The sequence below is a fragment of the Salvelinus fontinalis genome, chromosome 33 (assembly GCF_029448725.1).
Source record: "Salvelinus fontinalis isolate EN_2023a chromosome 33, ASM2944872v1, whole genome shotgun sequence".
Classification (NCBI taxonomy): Eukaryota; Metazoa; Chordata; class Actinopteri; order Salmoniformes; family Salmonidae; genus Salvelinus; species Salvelinus fontinalis.
The window spans coordinates 16,694,755-16,718,860 of NC_074697.1; the positions used below are offsets into that span (position 1 = coordinate 16,694,755).

The 24,106-nt window shown below is 41.9% G+C and overlaps 2 protein-coding genes across 2 annotated transcripts; both read right to left on the bottom strand.

The window, feature by feature from the left end:
* Positions 1-10,167: 10,167 nt before the first annotated feature.
* Positions 10,168-12,554, bottom strand: or55e1 (odorant receptor, family 55, subfamily E, member 1). The gene has a single exon (XM_055895199.1). The coding sequence runs from the start codon at positions 12,529-12,531 to the stop codon at positions 11,275-11,277; it is 1,257 nt and encodes a 418-aa protein (XP_055751174.1). The 5' UTR covers positions 12,532-12,554; the 3' UTR covers positions 10,168-11,274.
* A 10,265-nt stretch (positions 12,555-22,819) lies between these two features.
* Positions 22,820-23,761, bottom strand: LOC129832527 (olfactory receptor 52D1-like). Its single transcript, XM_055896647.1, has one exon. The coding sequence runs from the start codon at positions 23,759-23,761 to the stop codon at positions 22,820-22,822; it is 942 nt and encodes a 313-aa protein (XP_055752622.1).
* Positions 23,762-24,106: the final 345 nt, after the last annotated feature.

Below are 24,106 nucleotides of genomic sequence, written 5' to 3' on the forward strand. Positions count from 1 at the left end.
TTATCACCCCCCCCCCCCCCCCCCCCCCCCCCCGACTAACTATTTTATCAGGAAGATCATTTATCTCTTTATATGAATGAGTGGCCTTGTTCTTTTGCATGAAACATACCGATACTTTCTATGTTTTATGTGACACTTATTTTCCCAATTCCTCCCAGGTAGCCTAGCGGTTTAGAGCATTGGGCCAGTAACCTGAAGGGTTACCGGTTTAAATACCTGAGCCAACAAGGTGACACATCTGTTGATGTACTCTTGAGCCAAAATCGTGAGCAAGGCACTTAACCTTCATTTGCTAATTTGCTCCAGGGGTACCGTACTACTATTGCGGACCCTGTAGAGCAACACGTTTCACTGCACCTATCTGGTGTATATGACCATTAAATATATATATATATTTCCTTTTTTTTCTCTCAAAACAGTTCAATTATCACAACAACAATATCTAGTTTGTTGAAGCTTTATATCCATGTACTATTTGCTTATAGAGTGTTGTTCATATTGTATACTTCATAGAGTATAGTATGTGCCTCAATTGGATGTTATATTTTTTATATGAGTCAGAGAGCCCATTCCCAGCAGAGAGCTGAAGACCTTTGGCGATATCATGAATCATAATTACACAGCTCCTTGCTAAAATTGTTGCCGTAAAAAAATGTATGTAGATTAAGGGCTGGATTCAATCCATATTGCGGGAAAGATCAGCGTTAAAATATCGGAAAGGTAATTGAGATATATATATATATGCAGCATTTACCGTGAGTGCAGTCTCCATCGAACGCGGCAAAATCGCCTTTAAATGTCTATGGAGATGTAACAGATACGCGATACGCGTTGATTCCAGCCCTACTATCCTCCGTCTAGCAAGCTATTGGCTAAGGCTGTACTATCCCTATAAGAAATGCATGTCAATTTAAAGTTGATCTGGTCACTCTTGAAATACTATGGCTTGTTAGGCCTAGATTCCATCAGATCAAAGCGTTAACCCGGTGATAGCCGACACCCGCGTAGTTGATGTTTTTGGAGGTGTCGGAAGGCGGAACTGTTTTCGGAGCTGTCAAATCGGTGAGCTGCTACACTTGTGATGATTGTCAGGAAGCCACACCCATCCGACTAGAGTTAGACGTTCCGAACGAGAAAGTGTATATTCGCATTATAGAAATAATTATGCTCAAATTTAAAACAAAATTAACGAGGATTTTTTATCAAGGTGTAGATTACATCACACATTCCATGTTTTTTTTAAATACATTTTTATTATTTAACTAGGCAAGTCAGTTAAGAACAATTTCTTATTTACAATGACAGCCTAGGAACAGTGGGGTTAACTGCCTTGTTCAGGGGGCAGAACGACAGATTTGTACCTTGTCAGCCCGGGGATTCGATCTTGCAACGCTCTAACCACTAGGCTACCTGCTGCACCAGGTAGCCTTTGAACTTGTAAACAAGGCTGCATGGGATTTCTCAATGCAACTCCGCGTCAACAATGTCAATGTCCACTTCAGGTGTAATGCCTGGAGCCGCTTGTGGATTTGACAGCTCTAACGCAGTTCCACCTCTGACACCGCCATAACAACCACTATTCGGGTGTCAGATATCACTGATCTAATAGAATCCAGGCACACATCTACAGTTCAGATAGAATGCAACGGAGAGGTTTTGGACAGGTAGAATAGGGGTTAGGGGTTAATGTAATATAATATAATACTGTAGGGGTTAGGGGTTAGGGGTTGATGTAATATAATACTGTAGGGGTTAGGGGTTAATGTAATATAATACTGTAGGGGTTAGGGGTTAGGGGTTAATGTAATATAATACTGTAGGGGTTAGGGGTTAATGTAATATAATACTGTAGGGGTTAGGGGTTAATGTAATATAATACTGTAGGGGTTAGGGGTTAATGTAATATAATACTGTAGGGGTTAGGGGTTAATGTAATATAATACTGTAGGGGTTAGGGGTTAATGTAATATAATACTGTAGGGGTTAGGGGTTAGGGGTTAATGTAATATAATACTGTAGGGGTTAGGGGTTAATGTAATATAATACTGTAGGGGTTAGGGGTTAATGTAATATAATACTGTAGGGGTTAGGGGTTAATGTAATATAATACTGTAGGGGTTAGGGGTTAATGTAATATAATACTGTAGGGGTTAGGGGTTAATGTAATATATTACTGTAGGGGTTAGGGGTTAATGTAATATAATACTGTAGGGGTTAGGGGTTAATGTAATATAATACTGTAGGGGTTAAGGGTTAGAGGTTAATGTAATATAATACTGTAGGGGTCAGGGGTTAGGGGTTAGGGGTTAATGTAATATAATACTGTAGGGGTTAGGGGTTAATGTAATATAATACTGTAGGGGTTAAGGGTTAATGTAAAATAATACTGTAGGAGTTAGGGGTCAGGGGTTAGGGGTTAATGTAATATAATACTGTAGGGGTTAGGGGTTAATGTAATATAATACTGTAGGGGTGAGGGGTTAGGGGTTAATGTAATATAATACTGTAGGGGTTAGGGGTTAATGTAATATAATACTGTAGGGGTTAGGGGTTAATGTAATATAATACTGTAGGGGTTAGGGGTTAATGTAATATAATACTGTAGGGGTTAGGGGTTAATGTAATATAATACTGTAGGGGTTAAGGGTTAATGTAATATAATACTGTAGGGGTTAGGGGTTAATGTAATATAATACTGTAGGGGTTAGGGGTTAATGTAATATAATACTGTAGGGGTTAGGGGTTAATGTAATATAATACTGTAGGGGTTAGGGGTTAATGTAATATAATACTGTAGGGGTTAGGGGTTAATGTAATATAATACTGTAGGGGTTAGGGGTTAATGTAATATAATACTGTAGGGGTTAGGGGTTAATGTAATATAATACTGTAGGGGTTAGGGATTAGGGGTTAATGTAATATAATACTGTAGGGGTTAGGGGTTAGGGGTTAATGTAATATAATACTGTAGGGGTTAGGGGTTAGAGGTTAATGTAATATAATACTGTAGGGGTTAGAGGTTAATGTAATATAATACTGTAGGGGTTAGGGGTTAATGTAATATAACACTGTAGGGGTTAGAGGTTAATGTAATATAATACTGTAGGGGTTAGGGGTTAATGTAATATAATACTGTAGGGGTTAGGGGTTAATGTAATATATTACTGTAGGGGTTAGGGGTTAATGTAATATAACACTGTAGGGGTTAGAGGTTAATGTAATATAATACTGTAGGGGTTAGGGGTTAGAGGTTAATGTAATATAATACTGTAGGGGTTAGGGGTTAGGGGTTAATGTAATATAATACTGTAAGGGTTAGGGGTTAATGTAATATAATACTGTAGGGGTTAGGGGTTAATGTAATATATTACTGTAGGGTTTAGGGGTTAATGTAATATAATACTGTAGGGGTTAGGGGTTAATGTAATATAATACTGTAGGGGTTAAGGGTTAGAGGTTAATGTAATATAATACTGTAGGGGTCAGGGGTTAGGGGTTAGGGGTTAATGTAATATAATACTGTAGGGGTTAGGGGTTAATGTAATATAATACTGTAGGGGTTAGGGGTTAATGTAATATAATAATGTAGGGGTTAGGGGTTAATGTAATGTAATACTGTAGGGGTCAGGGGTTAATGTAATATAATACTGTAGGGGTCAGGGGTTAATGTAATATAATACTGTAGGGGTTAGGGGTTAATGTAATATAATACTGTAGGGGTTAGGGGTTAATGTAATATAATACTGTAGGGGTTAGGGGTTAATGTAATATAATACTGTAGGGGATTGGGGTTAATGTAATATAATACTGTAGGGGTTAGGGGTTAATGTAATATATTACTGTAGGGGTTAGGGGTTAATGTAATATAATACTGTAGGGGTTAGGGGTTAATGTAATATAATACTGTAGGGGTTAGGGGTTAGGGGTTAATGTAATATAATACTGTAGGGGTTAAGGGTTAATGTAATATAATACTGTAGGGGTTAGGGATTAGGGGTTAATGTAATATAATACTGTAGGGGTTAGGGGTTAGGGGTTAATGTAATATAATACTGTAGGGGTTAGGGGTTAGAGGTTAATGTAATATAATACTGTAGGGGTTAGGGGTTAGAGGTTAATGTAATATAATACTGTAGGGGTTAAGGGTTAATGTAATATAATACTGTAGGGGTTAGGGGTTAATGTAATATAATACTGTAGGGGTTAGGGGTTAATGTAATATAATACTGTAGGGGTTAGGGGTTAATGTAATATAATACTGTAGGGGTTAGGGGTTAATGTAATATAATACTGTAGGGGTTAGGGGTTAATGTAATATAATACTGTAGGGGTTAAGGGTTAATGTAATATAATACTGTAGGGATTAGGGGTTAATGTAATATAATACTGTAGGGGTTAGGGGTTAATGTAATATAATACTGTAGGGGTTAGAGGATAATGTAATATAATACTGTAGGGGTTAGGGATTAGGGGTTAATGTAATATAATACTGTAGGGGTTAGGGGTTAATGTAATATAATACTGTAGGGGTTAGGGGTTAATGTAATATAATACTGTAGGGGTTAGGGGTTAATGTAATATAATACTGTAGGGGTTAGGGGTTAATGTAATATAATACTGTAGGGGTTAGGGGTTAATGTAATATAATACTGTAGGGGTTAGGGGTTAATGTAATATAATACTGTAGGGGTTAAGGGTTAATGTAATATAATACTGTAGGGATTAGGGGTTAATGTAATATAATACTGTAGGGGTTAGGGGTTAATGTAATATAATACTGTAGGGGTTAGAGGATAATGTAATATAATACTGTAGGGGTTAGGGGTTAATGTAATATAATACTGTAGGGGTTAGGGGTTAATGTAATATAATACTGTAGGATTTAGGGGTTAATGTAATATAATACTGTAGGGGTTAGGGGTTAATGTAATATAATACTGTAGGGGTTAAGGGTTAATGTAATATAATACTGTAGGGGTTAGGGGTTAGGGGTTAATGTAATATAATACTGTAGGGGTTAGGGGTTAATGTAATATAATACTGTAGGATTTAGGGGTTAATGTAATATAATACTGTAGGGGTTAGGGGTTAATGTAATATAATACTGTAGGGGTTAAGGGTTAATGTAATATAATACTGTAGGGGTTAGGGGTTAGGGGTTAATGTAATATAATACTGTAGGGGTTAGGGGTTAATGTAATATAATACTGTAGGATTTAGGGGTTAATGTAATATAATACTGTAGGGGTTAGGGGTTAATGTAATATAATACTGTAGGGGTTAGGGGTTCATGTATTATAATACTGTAGGGGTCAGGGGTTAATGTAATATAATACTGTAGGGGTGAGGGGTTAGGGGTTAATGTAATATAATACTGTAGGGGTTAGGGGTTAATGTAATATATTAATGTAGGGATTAGGGGTTAATGTAATATAATACTGTAGGGGTTAGGGGTTCATGTATTATAATACTGTAGGGGTTAGGGGTTAATGTAATATAATACTGTAGGGGTTAGGGGTTAGGGGTTAATGTAATATAATACTGTAGGGGTTAGGGGTTAATGTAATATAATACTGTAGGGGTTAGTGGTTAGGGGTTAATGTAATATAATACTGTAGGGGTTAGGGGTTAATGTAATATAATACTGTAGGGGTTAGGGGTTAGGGGTTAATGTAATATAATACTGTAGGGGTTAGGGGTTAATGTAATATAATACTGTAGGGGTTAGTGGTTAGGGGTTAATGTAATATAATACTGTAGGGGTTAGGGGTTAATGTAATATAATACTGTAGGGGTCAGGGGTTAATGTAATATAATACTGTAGGGGTTATGGGTTAATGTAATATAATACTGTAGGAGTTAGGGGTTAATGTAATATAATACTGTAGGGGTTAGGGATTAATGTAATATAATACTGTAGGGGTTAGAGGTTAATGTAATATAATACTGTAGGGGTTAGGGGTTAATGTAATATAATACTGTAGGGGTTAGGGGTTAATGTAATATAATACTGTAGGGGTTAGGGGTTAGGGGTTAGGGGTTAATGTAATATAATACTGTAGGGGTTAGGGGTTAGGGGTTAATGTAATATAATACTGTAGGGGTGAGGGGTTAGGGGTTAATATAATATAATACTGTAGGGGTTAAGGGTTAATGTAATATAATACTGTAGGGGTCAGGGGTTAATGTAATATAATACTGTAGGGGATTGGGGTTAATGTAATATAATACTGTAGGGGTTAGGGGTTAATGTAATATAATACTGTAGGGGTTAGGGGTTAATGTAATATAATACTGTAGGGGTTAGGGGTTAATGTAATATAATACTGTAGGGGTTAGGGGTTAGGGGTTAATGTAATATAATACTGTAGGGGTTAGGGGTTAATGTAATATAATACTGTAGGGGTTAGAGGTTAATGTAATATAATACTGTAGGGGTTGGGGGTTAGGGGTTAATGTAATATAATACTGTAGGGGTTAGGGGTTAATGTAATATAATACTGTAGGGATTAGGGGTTAGGGGTTAGGGGTTAATGTAATATAATACTGTAGGGGTTAGGGGTTAATGTAATATAATACTGTAGGGGTTAGGGGTTAATGTAATATAATACTGTAGGGGTTAGGGGTTAGGGGTTAGGGGTTAATGTAATATAATACTGTAGGGGTTAGGGGTTAGGGGTTAATGTAATATAATACTGTAGGGGTTAGGGGTTAATGTAATATAATACTGTAGGGGTTAGGGGTTAATGTAATATAATACTGTAGGGGTTAGGGGTTAATGTAATATAATACTGTAGGGGTTAATGTAATATAATACTGTAGGGGTTAGAGGTTAATGTAATATAATACTGTAGGGGTTAGGGGTTAGGGGTTAATGTAATATAATACTTTAGGGGTTAGGGGTTAATGTAATATAATACTGTAGGGGTTAGGGGTTAGAGTCTAATGTAATATAATACTGTAGGGGTTAGGGGTTAATGTAATATAATACTGTAGGGGTTAGGGGTTAATGTAATATAATACTGTAGTGGTTAGGGGTTAATGTAATATAATACTGTAGGGGTTAGGGGTTAATGTAATATATTACTGTAGGGGTTAGGGGTTAGGGGTTAATGTAATATAATACTGTAGGGGTTAGGGCTTAGGGGTTAATGTAATATAATACTGTAGGGGTTAGGGGTTAGGTGTTAATGTAATATAATACTGTAGGGGTTAGGGGTTAATGTAATATAATACTGTAGGGGTTAGAGGTTAGTGGTTAATGTATTATAATACTGTAGGGGTTAGGGGCTAGGGGCTAGGGGTTAGGGGCTAGAGTCTAGGGGTTAAGGGTTAGGGTCTAGGGGTTAGGGTCTAGGGGCTAGGGGGTAGGGGCTAGGGGTTAGGCTCTAGGGTTTAGGGGCTAGGGGTTAGGGGCTAGGGGTTAGGGGTTGGGGTTAGGGTCTAGGGTTCAGGGGTTAGGGGCTAGGGGTTAGGGGCTAGGTTTTAGGGGCTAGGGGTTAGGGGTTAGGGGGTAGGGGCTAGTGGTTAGGGGCTAGGGGTTAGGGGCTAGAGGTTAGGGGCTAGGGGCTAGTGGCTAGGGGTTAGGGGCTAGGGGTTAGGGGCTAGGGGCTAGGGGCTAGGGGTTAGTGGCTAGGGGTTAGGGGCTAGGGGCTAGGGGTTAGGGGCTAGGGGCTAGGGATTAGGGTCTAGGGGTTAGGGGTTAGGGGCTAGGGGTTAGGGGTTAGGGGCTAGGGGCTAGGGGCTACGGGTTTGGGGTTAGGGTCTAGGGGCTAGGGGTTAGTGGCTAGGGGCTAGGGGTTAGGGGCTAGGGGCTAGGGGTTAGGGTCTAGGGGCTAGGGGTTAGGGTTTAGGGTCTAGGGGTTAGGGGTTAGGCTCTAGGGGCTAGGGGTTAGGGGTTAGGGTCTAGGGGTTAGGCTCTATGGGCTAGGGGTTAGGGGTTAGGCTCTAGGGGCTAGGGGTTAGGCTCTAGGGGCTAGGGGTTTGGGGTTAGGGTCTAGGGGCTAGGGGTTAGGGGCTAGGGGTTAGGGGCTAGGGGTTAGGGGCTAGGGGTTAGGGGCTAGGGGTTAGTGGCTAGGGGTTAGTGGCTAGGGGCTAGGGGTTAGTGGTTAGGGGCTAGGGGCTAGGGGTTAGTGGTTAGGGGCTAGGGGCTAGGGGTTAGGGGCTAGGGGTTAGGGGCTAGGGTCTAGGGGTTAGGGGTTAGGGGCTAGGGGTTAGGGGTTAGGGGCTAGGGTCTAGGGGTTAGGGGCTAGGGTCTAGGGGTTAGGGGTTAGGGGCTAGGGGTTAGGGGCTAGGAGTTAGGGGCTAGGGGTTAGGGGCTAGGGGTTAGTGGCTAGGGGTTAGGGGCTAGGGGTTAGGGGCTAGGGGTTAGTGGCTAGGGGTTAGTGGTTAGGGGCTAGGGGTTAGGGGCTAGGGTCTAGGGGTTAGGTATCAAAAACACCTTGAAATATGTATTATTATAGTATGTTATCATAAATTGACGTACTACATTGCTGTGAGGAGGTTGGGAAGGAAGAAACCTGTATGTTCAACTGTATCTTTAATAAATTCATATTTGTCGCTACCTGATATACCTCATAGCTCTGTTTTTTGTTTTTATAAGTCACTTTTATTTTGGGGGAGGGGCGGGGGTCTACGCTTCAACGATCTACGATTTCCAGACATTGAAAACATTTCTAGACATTACGTTTTTTTCCTGACCATGTAACCTGACCAGGGAAAACTCTGGGGTCCTAATTAACAGGCTATAACGAGGGTTCAGAGTTTTTCCTGATCAGGTCATGAGGTCCAGAAAATTCTCCTGGCGCTAATTACTGTCTGTAGTATGATTAGCTTGCTCAGTCTGTAAAATAGGTTCCATCCCCTCTGTAACCAGTAATCCCCACAATGCTAACAACCAACCCATTGGTGGCCAGTTATGGCCAGCTTCAGTCTGTTGTAATTAGCTTCGGCCTTAGGAGATCCTGGTAACTGAGGGACTTTAAAAACACTGTCTGCTCATTCGTTCTGTTCACTCCTGGGTTTTTAGTTGTTTACAAGTGACAAACAGGTACTTGGCTTGTTATTCTAAGTGTACATATAGTGTAATGCGGTAAACACATGTTGTATTATATCTTGTTGTTGTCTTATCTCTCGGTGGGACTGTTTAATTAGGAACACATTCAGTAGTATGGGGAGGTGACCATGGAATAACTGACAAGACACAAGCCAAATGCAAAGGAGATGATTAGTTGATTTTTTGTCATATTAGGTATAATTGTGTCATTTTCATACAGTAGTATCATGTCAAGGTACTTACAGTACCTTGGGAATGTATTCACACTCCTTGATTTTTTCCCACTTTTTTTTGGGGGGGGGGGGGTGTTACAAAAGTGTGCTTGAAATTAATTTTATTGTAATTTTTTTGTCAACTATTTACTCTGTAATGTCAAAGTGGAATAAAATGTAATAAAAAAAATGTATGGAAAACAAACACTAATATCTCTTGATTAGATAAATATTCAACCACCGGAGTCAATACACGTTAGAGTCACCTTTATGCAGCGATTACAGCTGTGATTCTGGGTAAGTCTCTAAGAGCTTTCCACACCTGGATTGTACAGTATTTGCCCATTATCCTCTCCAGCAACTGAGTTAGGAAGGACGTCTGTATCTTTGTAGTGAATGGGTGAATTCAGACACCATCCAAAGTGTAATTAATAACTTCAAAGGGATATCCAATGTCTGTAAAAAATATATAAAAAAATAAACATTGTTACATTTTTTTTTTTATCTCAATAGGTTCTTTGAGAGGCATTGGAAGTATTTGTGGTTGAATCTGTGTTTGAAATTCACTGCTCGACTGAGGGACCTTACAGAGAATTGGATGTGTGCGGTACAGAGACGAGGTAGTCAATAAAAAAAATCATGTTAAACACTATTATTGCAGTCAGAGTGAGTCCGTGAAATTTATGTGACTTGTTAAGCAAATGTTTACCCCTGAACGTGTTTAGGCTTGCCATAACAAAGAGGTTGAATTCTGCAAAGAGTTTCATTCCAAAACGACCATATATCAATTTTCAGAAATGTTGGTAAATTTGCTTTTATTGTTTAAAGACATTTTACACAAGATAATGTTATTCAATAACAGACAGATTTTAAACAAAATCATATCACTTAATGGTTTCATTTCAGAGAGACAAATAATCATGTTTTTTTTTTGTTGCTAAATGCTACATATCCGCCTCACTCTCAGAGAAACAAGTAGTACTGCTAGGTTTTACACAGGGACATGTAACAAATAAGTACATTTTTAATAAGTTAACGTACAAATGATACATTTGTGACATCAATATTGAAATGTTAAAAAAGAACGATGAAATCGAACAGTAAAACATTTCCATTTGACATTTTAGTAATTTAGTAGACACTCTTATCCAGAGCGACTTACAGTTCGTGAATTCATCTTAAGATAGCTAGGTGGGACAACCACATATCACAGTCAAATATATACAGGATACCATTCCAGCTAAACATTCAAAACACTGTGTTCACAAAACATTAAAAACACCTGCTCTTTCCTTGACATAGATTGATCAGGTGAAAGCTACGGTCCCTTATTGACGCGCACCGGATTGTGTCAAGAACTACAACGCTGCTGGGTTTTTCCACACTCAACAGTTTCCCGTGTGTATCAAGAACGGTCCACCACCCAAAGGACATCCAGACAACTTGACACGACTGTGAGGAGCATTGGAGTCAACATGGACCAGCATCCCTGTGGAACGCTTTCGACACCTTGTGGAGTCCGTACCCCGACGAATCGAGGCTGTTCTGAGAGCAGTTCAATATTAGGAAGGTGTTCTTAATGTTTTGTACACTCTGTGTCTAGTGTTTTAGCATTTAAAAAAGCACTTTCATACACATCAAACAAACTCTGAATTAAAAATCTGAGAACAGTAATATTTTACACACACATGAAGGTATCCATAAGCAATTATTTCTGATGAAAAAAACACAAATGTGAAAAATTGGTGGATATAGCATTTTGACCTATTGACTCAAGATATTTTAGCTTTTCATTTTTTTTATTTTATTCATTTGTACAAATGTCTAAGAACATAAATCCACTTTTACATTATTGGTGTATCGTGTGTAGATCAGTGACACAATAACTCAGTTGAATAAATGTTTTAATTCAGGCTGTAACACAACAAAGTGTGGAAAAAGTCAAGGAGTGTGAATAATTTCTGAAGTAAATATCTAACCTTGACTAAAGTAGAGCTTTGAAACTAATCACATTTCTACAGTAGCAACCTGAACAGTCAATACTTTGTTTAGTCTTGTGTTGAACATTTGCAAAATACGGTTTCGTATTTCCTTTGTCCGCACTCCATAGATGATTGGATTGACACTTGCTGGTAAAACAATATACATCACCCCTAGAAAAGTATTGATGTCAGTTGGAATTTGAATATTCAGATTGCGTGACAGAAAAGTAACGGTGCCAATCAGATAGAAACACATTATTACAATAAGGTGGGTGCCACAAGTGTGGAACGCTTTCCATCTATCCTCCCCCGCTGCTGCACGTAACACCACATTCAGAATCTTCATGTAGGAGAAAATAATGACGCAAATATCAATTCCCACAAAACAGACAATCACAGCCAATCCCATAGCAGTATTCTTGTCCGTGTTACCACATGCTAGGCTAACCAGGGCCATGTGGTCACAGTAGCAGTGGTTGATGACATTGGAGCCACAGAAAGACAGAGAACCGGCGAGTGCAACTAGTACAAACATGACGGAACCACTCCTTATAACAGTGAACAGCGACAGTCTGACAAACATGGCCGAGTTGAGAATGAGAGTGTAGTGTAGAGGGAAGCAGATAGCCACGTAACGATCCAGAGCCATGGCCAGGAGAATAGTCGACTCTACTGACGAGAGGAAGTGAGTGAAAAACATCTGAGTCAAACAACCGGCCAATGAGATGTCGTTCCAGTCAAACAGAAAGCTGAGCAGCATGTTAGGAATAATGACTGTAGCCACCATTATGTCCACCGCCGCCAAGCCACATATTAATATATACATGGGGCTGTGGAGACTCTCCATAATTGTAATCACGTAGATCAACAAAGAATTTCCCGCCAAGACTAAAATGTAAGTCATGAAAAACGGTAAGAAAAGTACTCGTCTGTACTCATAGATCTCTGGGAATCCCACAAAGGTGAACTCGTTGTGTGAAAAATTGATTGGCTGGGATTCTTCGATCGTTACACACTGAGTATCGCCAATGAATTGAGATGAAAAGAAAAACAAAACGTAAAATTTAAATGTTTTCATCGACACAATATTTTCAATACTCTGATATGTATGAATGGTACACAAATGCCATAATAAACCCCCTTGCTGTTGTTCCGTGTTCTTCCGCTGTTTGGTCATTGGTCTGTAGAGTGGAACTGGTCGTTGGTTCGCGGCGTGTAATTGGTCGTTGGTCTGTAGAGTGGAACTGTATGTGGTCCAATAAATGGACATTTCTACCCACATGAGACTTTATACCCCAAACCAGAGATCCCTTGAGAGACAAGATACTCAACCTCCCCTTCTTATATGGAGCTTATGTACTGTACTGTTTTTGATTATTAATGTTATTATTGTCCCTTATAACCGCCTCCTTTCTCTGACTCCACAACACCACTAAGTAGTGCTCTTTATCTTGGTTCTTTGAGCCGGATGACGTAACCTGGGTTACAAAAGGGATTACTAGAAACGTTCTAAGTTTACCAGTAAACTACCAGAATTTAGGTAACTTTCAAGGTTCATTTTAAAAAGTTTATAAAATGACATGTAGTGATCTTTTTGGGTACGTCAGATTACCACAGGTGTCTAATGATCTCTGGTGTCCTCTGCGTGGCCTTATCACATGGAAAATATATGGGGGGGAAAATGTAATAAGATGATTTAAAAATAGAATGACAAAGCTGTGTAAAGCATGATCCTAAATATAAACCATCTACTTAGTGAATACCAGTGGTGTTTAATATGAGGGTTTCAGCATGAAATATCCTTTATATATTTTTATACACTTTATTACTATGTCAATACTGTATGTATTTGTTATCAATGTTTTGTTGTCAAACTGGTGGCAGTTATTAAAAAAACGTGAAGAGATGCAGTGTTGACCCTTCACTAAGCCCCATAACCCCTTGGTTACTATTGTAACCTAAGACAATATTTTCCCAGATATCCCAAAAGCCCCATTTAACCATTGGCGAAATCCCATCACAGTGATCTCAAACTGTGTTTCTAATACACAATTAAATAAAACAAAGACGACCCCTCCTCTAATCAGGAAACTCTTATGTTGTGGTATGTTGTGGTAGACTGTCAATTGCTTCACGGGAAGTTGGCAAAATGATGCGTTGTGTAGTGTAGCTAACCACTGAATGGCTCTGAATCCACTGTCAGCATGCAGTCAAAGAAAGCTATAACCACTTTTGGGGCTAACCAATGCTCTCAAATTGTATTCTGATGTCGACAGCAGATGGGAGTTGTATTCATAACATTGCTAACTTAGCTAGCTAAAACAAGTTACAGTATATTAAGTGGCTGGCTAGCTAGCTAGCTAGCGTTAGCAACGTTTGGTGGTCAATGAGACAGAGTTAGCTAACCAGCTGAACTAGCAAACAACGTAACAAAAGTAGCTATACTTTCAGGTTAAACAAAACATCCATCTAAAGGCTCTGCATTTCAGGAATCACTGTTGCAATTACTCCTGTTGCACGGATAAATTATTTAGCCATTTAAACATACCTGGGTGTCCTCTTGGACAATAAGCTTCAGTGGAGTAAATGTAGAGACCTGATCTACAAAAAGAGCCAACAGAGACTGTACTTTCTCAAAAAGCTGGGATCTTTTAATGTAGACTGTACTACACTGACTCTGTTTTACAAATCTTTCATTGAGAGTATTTTAACTTTTTGTATTGTTTGTTGGTTTGGCAATGCCACTGTCAGCCAGATAAATATGCTGAGAAGGATTATCACCACAGCAAGCAAGGTACTTGGAGTCAACCAGCCAGGCCTGGAGGAGATCTTTAAGGTCAAGGCCTTCAGCAGGGTACTTGGAGTCAACCAGACAGACCTGGATGAGATCTTTAAGGTCAAGGCCTTCCGTAAGGCTCACAGAATCATTTTAGACCCAAGCCACCCCCTGTACCCGGACTCTGAACTACTCCCCTCTGGGCGCATGTACAGGACACCCCTCAGCAGGAAAACACAACTAGACAATCATTGGTGCCAGGTGTGATATCCCTCCTAAACAGCTCGGCCTCATGTTCCTATCCAGTCAGTAAGGCCAGCAGGCTAATGTTCCTATAGACTCAGTAAGACCAGCGGGCTAATGTTCCTATCCACTCAGTAAGACCAGCAGGCTAATGTTCCTATAGACTCAGTAAGACCAGCAGGCTAATGTTCCTATAGACTCAGTAAGACCAGCAGGCTAATGTTCCTATAGACTCAGTAAGACCAGCAGGCTAATGTTCCTATAGACTCAGTAAGACCAGCAGGCTAATGTTCCTATAGACTCAGTAAGGCCAGCAGGCTAATGTTCCTATCCAGTCAGTAAGGCCAGCAGGCTAATGTTCCTATAGACTCAGTAAGACCAGCAGGCTAATGTCCCTATAGACTCAGTAAGGCCAGCAGACTAATATTCCTGTAGACTCAGTAAGACCAGCAGGTTAATGTTCCTATAGACTCAGTAAGACCAGCAGGCTAATGTTCCTATAGACTCAGTAAGGCCAGCAGGCTAATGTTCCTATAGACTCAGTAAGACCAGCAGGCTAATGTTCCTATAGACTCAGTAAGGCCAGCAGGCTAATGTTCCTATCCAGTCAGTAAGGCCAGCAGGCTAATGTTCCTATCCACCCAGTAAGGCCACCAGGCTAATGTTCCTATAGACTCAGTAAGGCCAGCAGGCTAATGTTCCTATAGACTCAGTAAGGCCAGCAGGCTAATGTTCCTATCCACCCAGTAAGACCAGCAGGCTAATGTTCCTATAGACTCAGTAAGACCAGCAGGCTAATGTTCCTATCCACCCAGTAAGTCCAGCAGGCTAATGTTCCTATAGACTCAGTAAGACCAGCAGGCTAATGTTCCTATCCACCCAGTAAGTCCAGCAGGCTAATGTTCCTATAGACTCAGTAAGACCAGCAGGCTAATGTTCCTATAGACTCAGTAAGACCAGCAGGCTAATGTTCCTATCCACTCAGTAAGACCAGCAGGCTAATGTTCCTATAGACTCAGTAAGACCAGCAGGCTAATGTTCCTATAGACTCAGTAAGACCAGCAGGCTAATGTTCCTATAGACTCAGTAAGACCAGCAGGCTAATGTTCCTATCCACCCAGTAAGACCAGCAGGCTAATGTTCCTATAGACTCAGTAAGGCCAGCAGGCTAATGTTCCTATAGACTCAGTAAGGCCAGCAGGCTAATGTTCCTATAGACTCAGTAAGACCAGCAGGCTAATGTTCCTATCCACCCAGTAAGGCCACCAGGCTAATGTTCCTATAGACCCAGTAAGACCAGCAGGCTAATGTTCCTGTAGACTCAGTAAGACCAGCAGGCTAATGTTCCTATAGACTCAGTAAGACCAGCAGGCTAATGTTCCTATAGACTCAGTAAGACCAGCAGGCTAATGTTCCTATAGACTCAGTAAGACCAGCAGGCTAATGTTCCTATAGACTCAGTAAGACCAGCAGGCTAATGGTCCTATAGACTCAGTAAGGCCAGCAGGCTAATGTTCCTATAGACTCAGTAAGACCAGCAGGCTAATGTCCCTATAGACTCAGTAAGACCAGCAGGCTAATGTTCCTATAGACTCAGTAAGTCCAGCAGGCTAATGTTCCTATAGACTCAGTAAGACCAGCAGGCTAATGTTCCTATAGACCCAGTAAGACCAGCAGGCTAATGTTCCTGTAGACTCAGTAAGACCAGCAGGCTAATGTTCCTATAGACTCAGTAAGACCAGCAGGCTAATGTTCCTATAGACTCAGTAAGGCCAACAGGCTAATGTTCCTATAGACTCAGTAAGGCCAACAGGCTAATGTTCCTATAGACTCAGTAAGGCCAGCAGGCTAGTCTTCTAAAAAAATAAATGTTTAATTGGTATGTAACTGTTATAAAAGTTGTATTGTCATTTTGTTTTGTATTTAAACGCCACTTTAAACGTGTACACGACACTGCAACAACATGTCCCCATGGGGACAATAAAGTCAGTACGTAAACATCACTTTTTAAAAAAGAAAACTCTCAGTTCTTGTCATAGCCCTGACTGGCTTTCATGCGATTTAAAGGTGAGCTTGTCTGAGATGTTGGACTCAGTTGCTATCCATTGGAGCGCTGCGATTGGTTGCCTAAAATTCTGGGGTGGGGCTTTGCGAATGGTCAAATGAACATGATAATGCCATTGTTGATGAGATGCTTTTTAAAAGTTATTAATTAGACTGTTTTCTCTTGAACAACATGATCTATCAACTAATGGGCAATATGGACACAGCTATGAAAAACGAATACTATGAATTAATTCTTTAAAAAAAAGTTACCATAGATTGCAATATCATTTCTGTTATCACTGAAGATTCAGGTAACTTTGGTAAATTACTGGTATCTTTGCAACCCTAAACCTGACTGACCAGTTTGGCTTAGGAGACAGCAAAGAGAGCAGGGCAACCGTCCCGACATAATGAGAGAGTAGGGAGACCATCCCTAACCCAACATGATGAGAGAGTAGGGAGACCATCCCTAACCCAACATGATGAGAGAGTAGGGAGACCATCCCTAACCCAACATGATGAGCAGGGAGACCATCCCTAACCCAACATGATGAGAGAGTAGGGAGACCATCCCTAACCCAACATGATGAGAGAGTAGGGAGACCATCCCTAACCCAACATGATGAGCAGGGAGACCATCCCTAACCCAACATGATGAGAGAGTAGGGAGACCATCCCTAACTCAACATGATGAGAGAGTAGGGAGACCATCCCTAACCCAACATGATGAGAGAGTAGGGAGACCATCCATAACCCAACATGATGAGAGAGTAGGGAGACCATCCCTAACCCAACATGATGAGAGAGTAGGGAGACCATCCCTAACTCAACATGATGAGAGAGTAGGGAGACCATCCCTAACCCAACATGATGAGAGAGCAGGGAGACCATCCCTAACCCAACATGAGAGAGTAGGGAGATCATCCCTAACCCAACATGATGAGAGCGTAGGGAGACCATCCCTAACCCAACATGATGAGAGAGCAGGGAGACCATCCCTAACCCAACATGATGAGAGAGTAGGGAGACCATCCCTAACCCAACATGATGAGAGAGTAGGGAGACCATCCCTAACCCAACATGATGAGAGAGTAGGGAGACCATCCCTAACCCAACATGATGAGAGAGTAGGGAGACCATCCCTAACCCAACATGATGAGAGAGTAGGGAGACCATCCCTAACCCAACATGATGAGAGAGTAGGGAGACCATCCCTAACCCAACATGATGAGAGAGTAGGGAGATAATCCCTAACCCAACATGATGAGAGAGCAGGGAGACCATCCCTAACCCAACATGATGAGAGAGTAGGGAGACCATTCCTAACCCAACATGATGAGAGAGCAGGGAGACCATCCCTAACCCAACATGATGAGAGAGTAGGGAGACCATCCCTAACCCAACATGATGAGAGAGTAGGGAGATCATCCCTAACCCAACATGATGAGAGAGCAGGGAGACCATCCCTAACCCAACATGATGAGAGAGTAGGGAGACCATCCCTAACCCAACATGATGAGTAGGGAGACCATCCCTAACCCAACATGATGAGAGAGTAGGGAGACCATCCCTAACCCAACATGATGAGAGAGCAGGGAGACCATCCCTAACCCAACATGATGAGAGAGTAGGGAGACCATCCCTAACCCTAACCCAACATGATGAGAGAGTAGGGAGACCATCCCTAACCCAACATGATGAGAGAGTAAGGAGACCACCCTAACCCAACATGATGAGAGAGTAGGGAGACCATCCCTAACCCAACATGATGAGAGAGTAGGGAGACCATCCCTAACCCAACATGATGAGAGAGTAGGGAGACCATCCCTAACCCAACATGATGAGAGAGTAGGGAGATCATCCCTAACCCAACATGATGAGAGAGTAGGGAGACCATCCCTAACCCAACATGATGAGAGAGTAGGGAACCATCCCTAACCCAACATGATGAGAGAGTAGGGAGACCATCCCTAACCATAACCCAACATGATGAGAGAGTAGGGAGACCATCCCTAACCCAACATGATGAGAGAGTAGGGAGACCATCCCTAACCCAACATGATGAGAGAGTAGGGAGACCATCCCTAACCCAACATGATGAGAGACTAGGGAGACCATCCCTAACCCTAACCCAACATGATGAGAGAGTAGGGAGACCATCCCTAACCCAACATGATGAGAGAGTATGGAGACCATCCCTAACCCAACATGATGAGAGAGTAGGGAGACCATCCCTAACCCTAACCCAACATGATGAGAGAGTAGGGAGACCATCCCTAACCCAACATGATGAGAGAGTAGGGAGACCATCCCTAACCCTAACCCAACATGATGAGAGAGTAGGGAGACCATCCCTAACCCAACATGATGAGAGAGTAGGGAGACCATCCCTAACCCAACATGATGAGAGAGTAGGGAGACCATCCCTAACCCAACATGATGAGAGAGTAGGGAGACCATCCCTAACCCAACATGATGAGAGAGTAGGGAGACCATCCCTAACCCAACATGATGAGAGAGTAGGGAGACCATCCCTAACCCAACATGATGAGAGAGTAGGGAGACCATCCCTAACCCAACATGATGAGAGAGCAGGGAGACCATCCCTAACCCAACATGATGAGAGAGTAGGGAGACCATCCCTAACCCAACATGATGAGAGAGTAGGGAGACCATCCCTAACCCTAACCCAACATGATGAGAGAGTAGGGAGACCATCCCTAACCCAACATGATGAGAGAGTAGCGAGACCATCCCTAACCCAACATGATGAGAGAGTAGGGAGACCATCCCTAACCCTAACCCAACATGATGAGAGAGTAGGGAGACCATCCCTAACCCAACATGATGAGAGAGTAGGGAGACCATCCCTAACCCAACATGATGAGAGAGTAGGGAGACCATCCCTAACCCAACATGATGAGAGAGTAGGGAGACCATCCCTAACCCAACATGATGAGAGAGTAGGGAGATCATCCCTAACCCAACATGATGAGAGAGTAGGGAGACCATCCCTAACCCAACATGATGAGAGAGTAGCGAGACCATCCCTAACCCAACATGATGAGAGAGTAGGGAGACCATCCCTAACCCAACATGATGAGAGAGTAGGGAGACCATCCCTAACCCAACATGATGAGAGAGTATGGAGACCATCCCTAACCCAACATGATGAGAGAGTAGGGAGACCATCCCTAACCCAACATGATGAGAGAGTAGGGAGACCATCCCTAACCCAACATGATGAGAGAGTAGGGAGACCATCCCTAACCCAACATGATGAGAGAGTAGGGAGACCATCCCTAACCCAACATGATGAGAGAGTAGGGAGACCATCCCTAACCCAACATGATGAGAGAGTAGGGAGACCATCCCTAACCCAACATGATGAGAGAGTAGGGAGACCATCCCTAACCCAACATGATGAGAGAGTAGGGAGACCATCCCTAACCCAACATGATGAGAGAGTAGGGAGACCATCCCTAACCCAACATGATGAGAGAGTAGGGAGACCATCCCTAACCCAACATGATGAGAGAGTAGGGAGACCATCCCTAACCCAACATGATGAGAGAGTAGGGAGACCATCCCTAACCCAACATGATGAGAGAGTAGGGAGATCATCCCTAACCCAACATGATGAGAGATTAGGGAGACCATCCCTAACCCAACATGATGAGAGAGTAGCGAGACCATCCCTAACCCAACATGATGAGAGAGTAGGGAGACCATCCCTAACCCAACATGATGAGAGAGTAGGGAGACCATCCCTAACCCAACATGATGAGAGAGTATGGAGACCATCCCTAACTCAACATGATGAGAGAGTAGGGAGACCATCCCTAACCCAACATGATGAGAGAGTAAGGAGACCATCCCTAACCCTAACCCAACATGATGAGAGAGTAGGGAGACCATCCCTAACCCAACATGATGAGAGAGTAGGGAGACCATCCCTAACCCAAAATGATGAGAGAGTAGGGAGACCATCCCTAACCCAACATGATGAGAGAGTAGGGAGACCATCCCTAACCCAACATGATGAGAGAGTAGGGAGACCATCCCTAACCCAACATGATGAGAGAGTAGGGAGACCATCCCTAACCCAACATGATGAGAGAGTAGGGAGACCATCCCTAACCCTAACCCAACATGATGAGAGAGTAGGGAGACCATCCCTAACCCAACATGATGAGAGAGTAGGGAGACCATCCCTAACCCAACATGATGAGAGAGTAGGGAGACCATCCCTAACCCAACATGATGAGTAGGGAGACCATCCCTAACCCAACATGATGAGAGAGTAGGGAGACCATCCCTAACCCAACATGATGAGAGAGAGACCATCCCTAACCCAACATGATGAGAGAGTAGGGAGACCATCCCTAACCCAACATGATGAGAGTGTAGGGAGACCATCCCTAACCCAACATGATGAGAGAGTAGGGAGATCATCCCTAACCCAACATGATGAGAGAGTAGGGAGACCATTCCTAACCCAACATGATGAGAGAGTAGGGAGACCATCCCTAACCCAACATGATGAGAGAGTAGGGAGACCATCCCTAACCCAGCATGATGAGAGAGTAGGGAGACCATCCCTAACCCAACATGATGAGAGAGTAGGGAGACCATCCCTAACCCAACATGATGAGAGAGTAGGGAGACCATCCCTAACCCAACATGATGAGAGAGTAGGGAGACCATCCCTAACCCAACATGATGAGAGAGTAGGGAGACCATCCCTAACCCAACATGATGAGAGAGTAGGGAGACCATCCCTAACCCTAACCCAACATGATGAGAGAGTAGGGAGACCATCCCTAACCCAACATGATGAGAGAGTAGTGAGACCATCCCTAACCCAACATGATGAGAGAGTAGGGAGACCATCCCTAACCCAACATGATGAGAGAGTAGGGAGACCATCCCTAACCCAACATGATGTTGACATGGTCATTGTCAATGTTAAATTGGCGCTGTAATGAACATCATAGGTGTGCTACTGCTGCGTCAACACTTGTTATTTACACAGTAAATTACCCAGGAGGCATCATGCTGGTCCTACTGGACACAGAGGATGGTGACATCACCAAGGGGCCAATTAGTCAATGAGACAGTGTGACTGGGAGTCCAATTAGCCAATGAAATGTGCCGACTGGGAGTCAGTGAAGAATTACTCTCTAACTATGACCATTAATTATCAACAATTATTACTGTCCTGTCCTTTTCTGTGAGTTTGATATTCAACAACAGCCTTCCTGTCCTGTGTCTTTGTCCACAGATATGCACATATGAAGGAAGATTATTCTGATGTAGTTTAAGAATAACTTTATTTTTCCTAAAGGAACTTTAGTCTAGATGGCGGCAGCTGGATCTTTTATTTTTTTTAAAGCAGACTGAATGGGAAAATGTGCTCGGATTTTTTGTCGGTTGTATTTGGTGTCAGATGTTATTCAGGTATATGTGAAACCGTTTCACGTTGCAATTAGGTGTTTAAATGATGCGTACACGATCTTTGTGTATATCTTTGTGAGGTCATAGTGTACATTTTGTTGCACTTGTTTCCCACTCTTGTAATCTCTACACCCTTTTTTCCCTGCAACACCTGCAACTACGAAGCAAGTCGTTTTGAGGTGACAATCAGTTCTTTGCTTTGTCTTAAAATAAATATATAGGCATAGGATTAGGCCTTAAATTAACTTTTTTGGGTCCACCAGCCACTGTGGCAGGCAGATTTAAAAATCTACCAGTCACTCAGATTTGTTTACGAGTCCAAGTATTTTTGGGGGCGCTAAAATTACACAAACAAAGCCCCCAAACATGAGTATTCTTTGTAATGTTTCTTTGTTTAAAAAAAAAATGTATTACTCATAACAAGTAATGTGCTATATTGTTTAATTTCATTAAAAAAAAAATTGTAACCTGAGTCTTTTAACGAAAATATCAAAGATGAGACAAATGCTCACCTGCTTTTTTAAGGACAGGCGGTAACACGAGAGTCTACGGAGCTGCGTGGTCTTCTCTTCCCTTTGCAGTTTAAACTCAAAACATTAAAAAACAAACTATCACTCTAAGTACCAACTCAGTGTTCTTATAGTCAGAGTGTCCTCTCTGATATTAAAAAGTTGGGAGTTTGATCCCTGGGGCCCGAGACATACCCAAGACTGTAAAGAATTGTACAATCTGATTCTGCTTGGCACTTAGCATTAAGGAGATAGATTTTGGTGGGTAAGGCCCTGCGGCTCTAGCGTCCTGTCCAGGTGGTGCACTTGAACATCAAGTGGCACCCGCTACAGAAACAGGAAATAGGCTCCTGATCCTGTGAGCCACAAGCGAAAAAAGACTCATGCAAGGCTACTTGCATCACTCTGAACATCAGACTCAACTGATCCCACATAAACATGACAAAACAAGGCTTGAAACAGACATTAAAAAATATATATATATACATATTTCCAAGTACAACATGGTTTATTGTATTCAGTACAACACACGTCAATTATCACAAGTCTATTTTATTACATGTAAAATATTTCAGTAAGTGAACTCTAATTTCTTTAGTTCTATAACCGTATATGACAGGATTAAAACAGCCGGGAACTAGAAGATACATCAGACTGATAAACACCCGGAAATCAGGAGGAACAGCGCTCACCCTGTAACCAATGAACGCTGTCATTGCACTTAAATAAGCAACACAAATAACCATGATATGAGTACTGCAGGTATCAATGGCCTTCTGCCGCGAATTTCCTGATGGGGATTTCATTATAGCCATAAAAATGACCACGTAGGAATACACTATGAAAACACAGTCCGTAGTCGGTATGCAAAAGGCCACTATACCCGCAATGTAGTTTCTGGAAACGTTACCACAAGCGAGACTAACCACTGACGTGTGTTCACAAAAGCAATGGTACATCGTATTGGACTTGCAAAACGTCAGCGGTTTTATCAAACCAACCATCACAATAATCACGGCAGTGTTTCGAATCACAAACACAGCGGTGAAAATGAGAGAATGAGTCACGTCGATATAGTCGTTGTATCTCAGAGGACGACAGATAGCAACGTAGCGATCTATAGCCATCCCCAGTAAGATAGTGGATTGAAAACAGGCACAGTAATGAATGCAAAACATCTGAATGAGACATTCCTCTCTGGAAATCAAGTTAATGTTAGATAGGAAACTAACCAGCATCCTAGGTACAAACATCACAGGCACAGCAATACCCAGAGCTGATATGGCTCCTATCAGGACATACATAGGAGCGTGTAACGTGTGTTGTTTGGTAATCACGAGAATGAGAGCAGAGTTAGCAACTAGAGAGTAAACAAAAACCAAAAAGAAAGGGGCGAAGAGAAGAGGACGATACTGTAGAAGACTGGCGAATCCATTCAGGTAGAGGGTTTGGTGAGAGACGTTGCTTGACGAGCTTTCCATGCTAACCCCAGAACCACAAGGCACTACAACGGATAGAACCAGTAAGAAAACATTTTCACTAGAATGACAGTTGTTGCAAGAAGAAGGTATACTTTACCTTCATTACATCAACTCTTATAAATAAACAACAACATAGTGACGCAATGCAGATCCACAACAACATAATTAATTGTACAAGGTAAAAGACTTACCCACAAGAACAGATACATGTAAAATACATGTTAACATATGAAGCAGAGTAGCACCATCAGATGACCAGGGGTGATGGTAAGGGAAGGGGTAGGGGTTAGGGTAAGGGTAAGGGGTAGGGGTGAGGGTAAGGGAAGGGGTAGGGGTTAGGGTAAG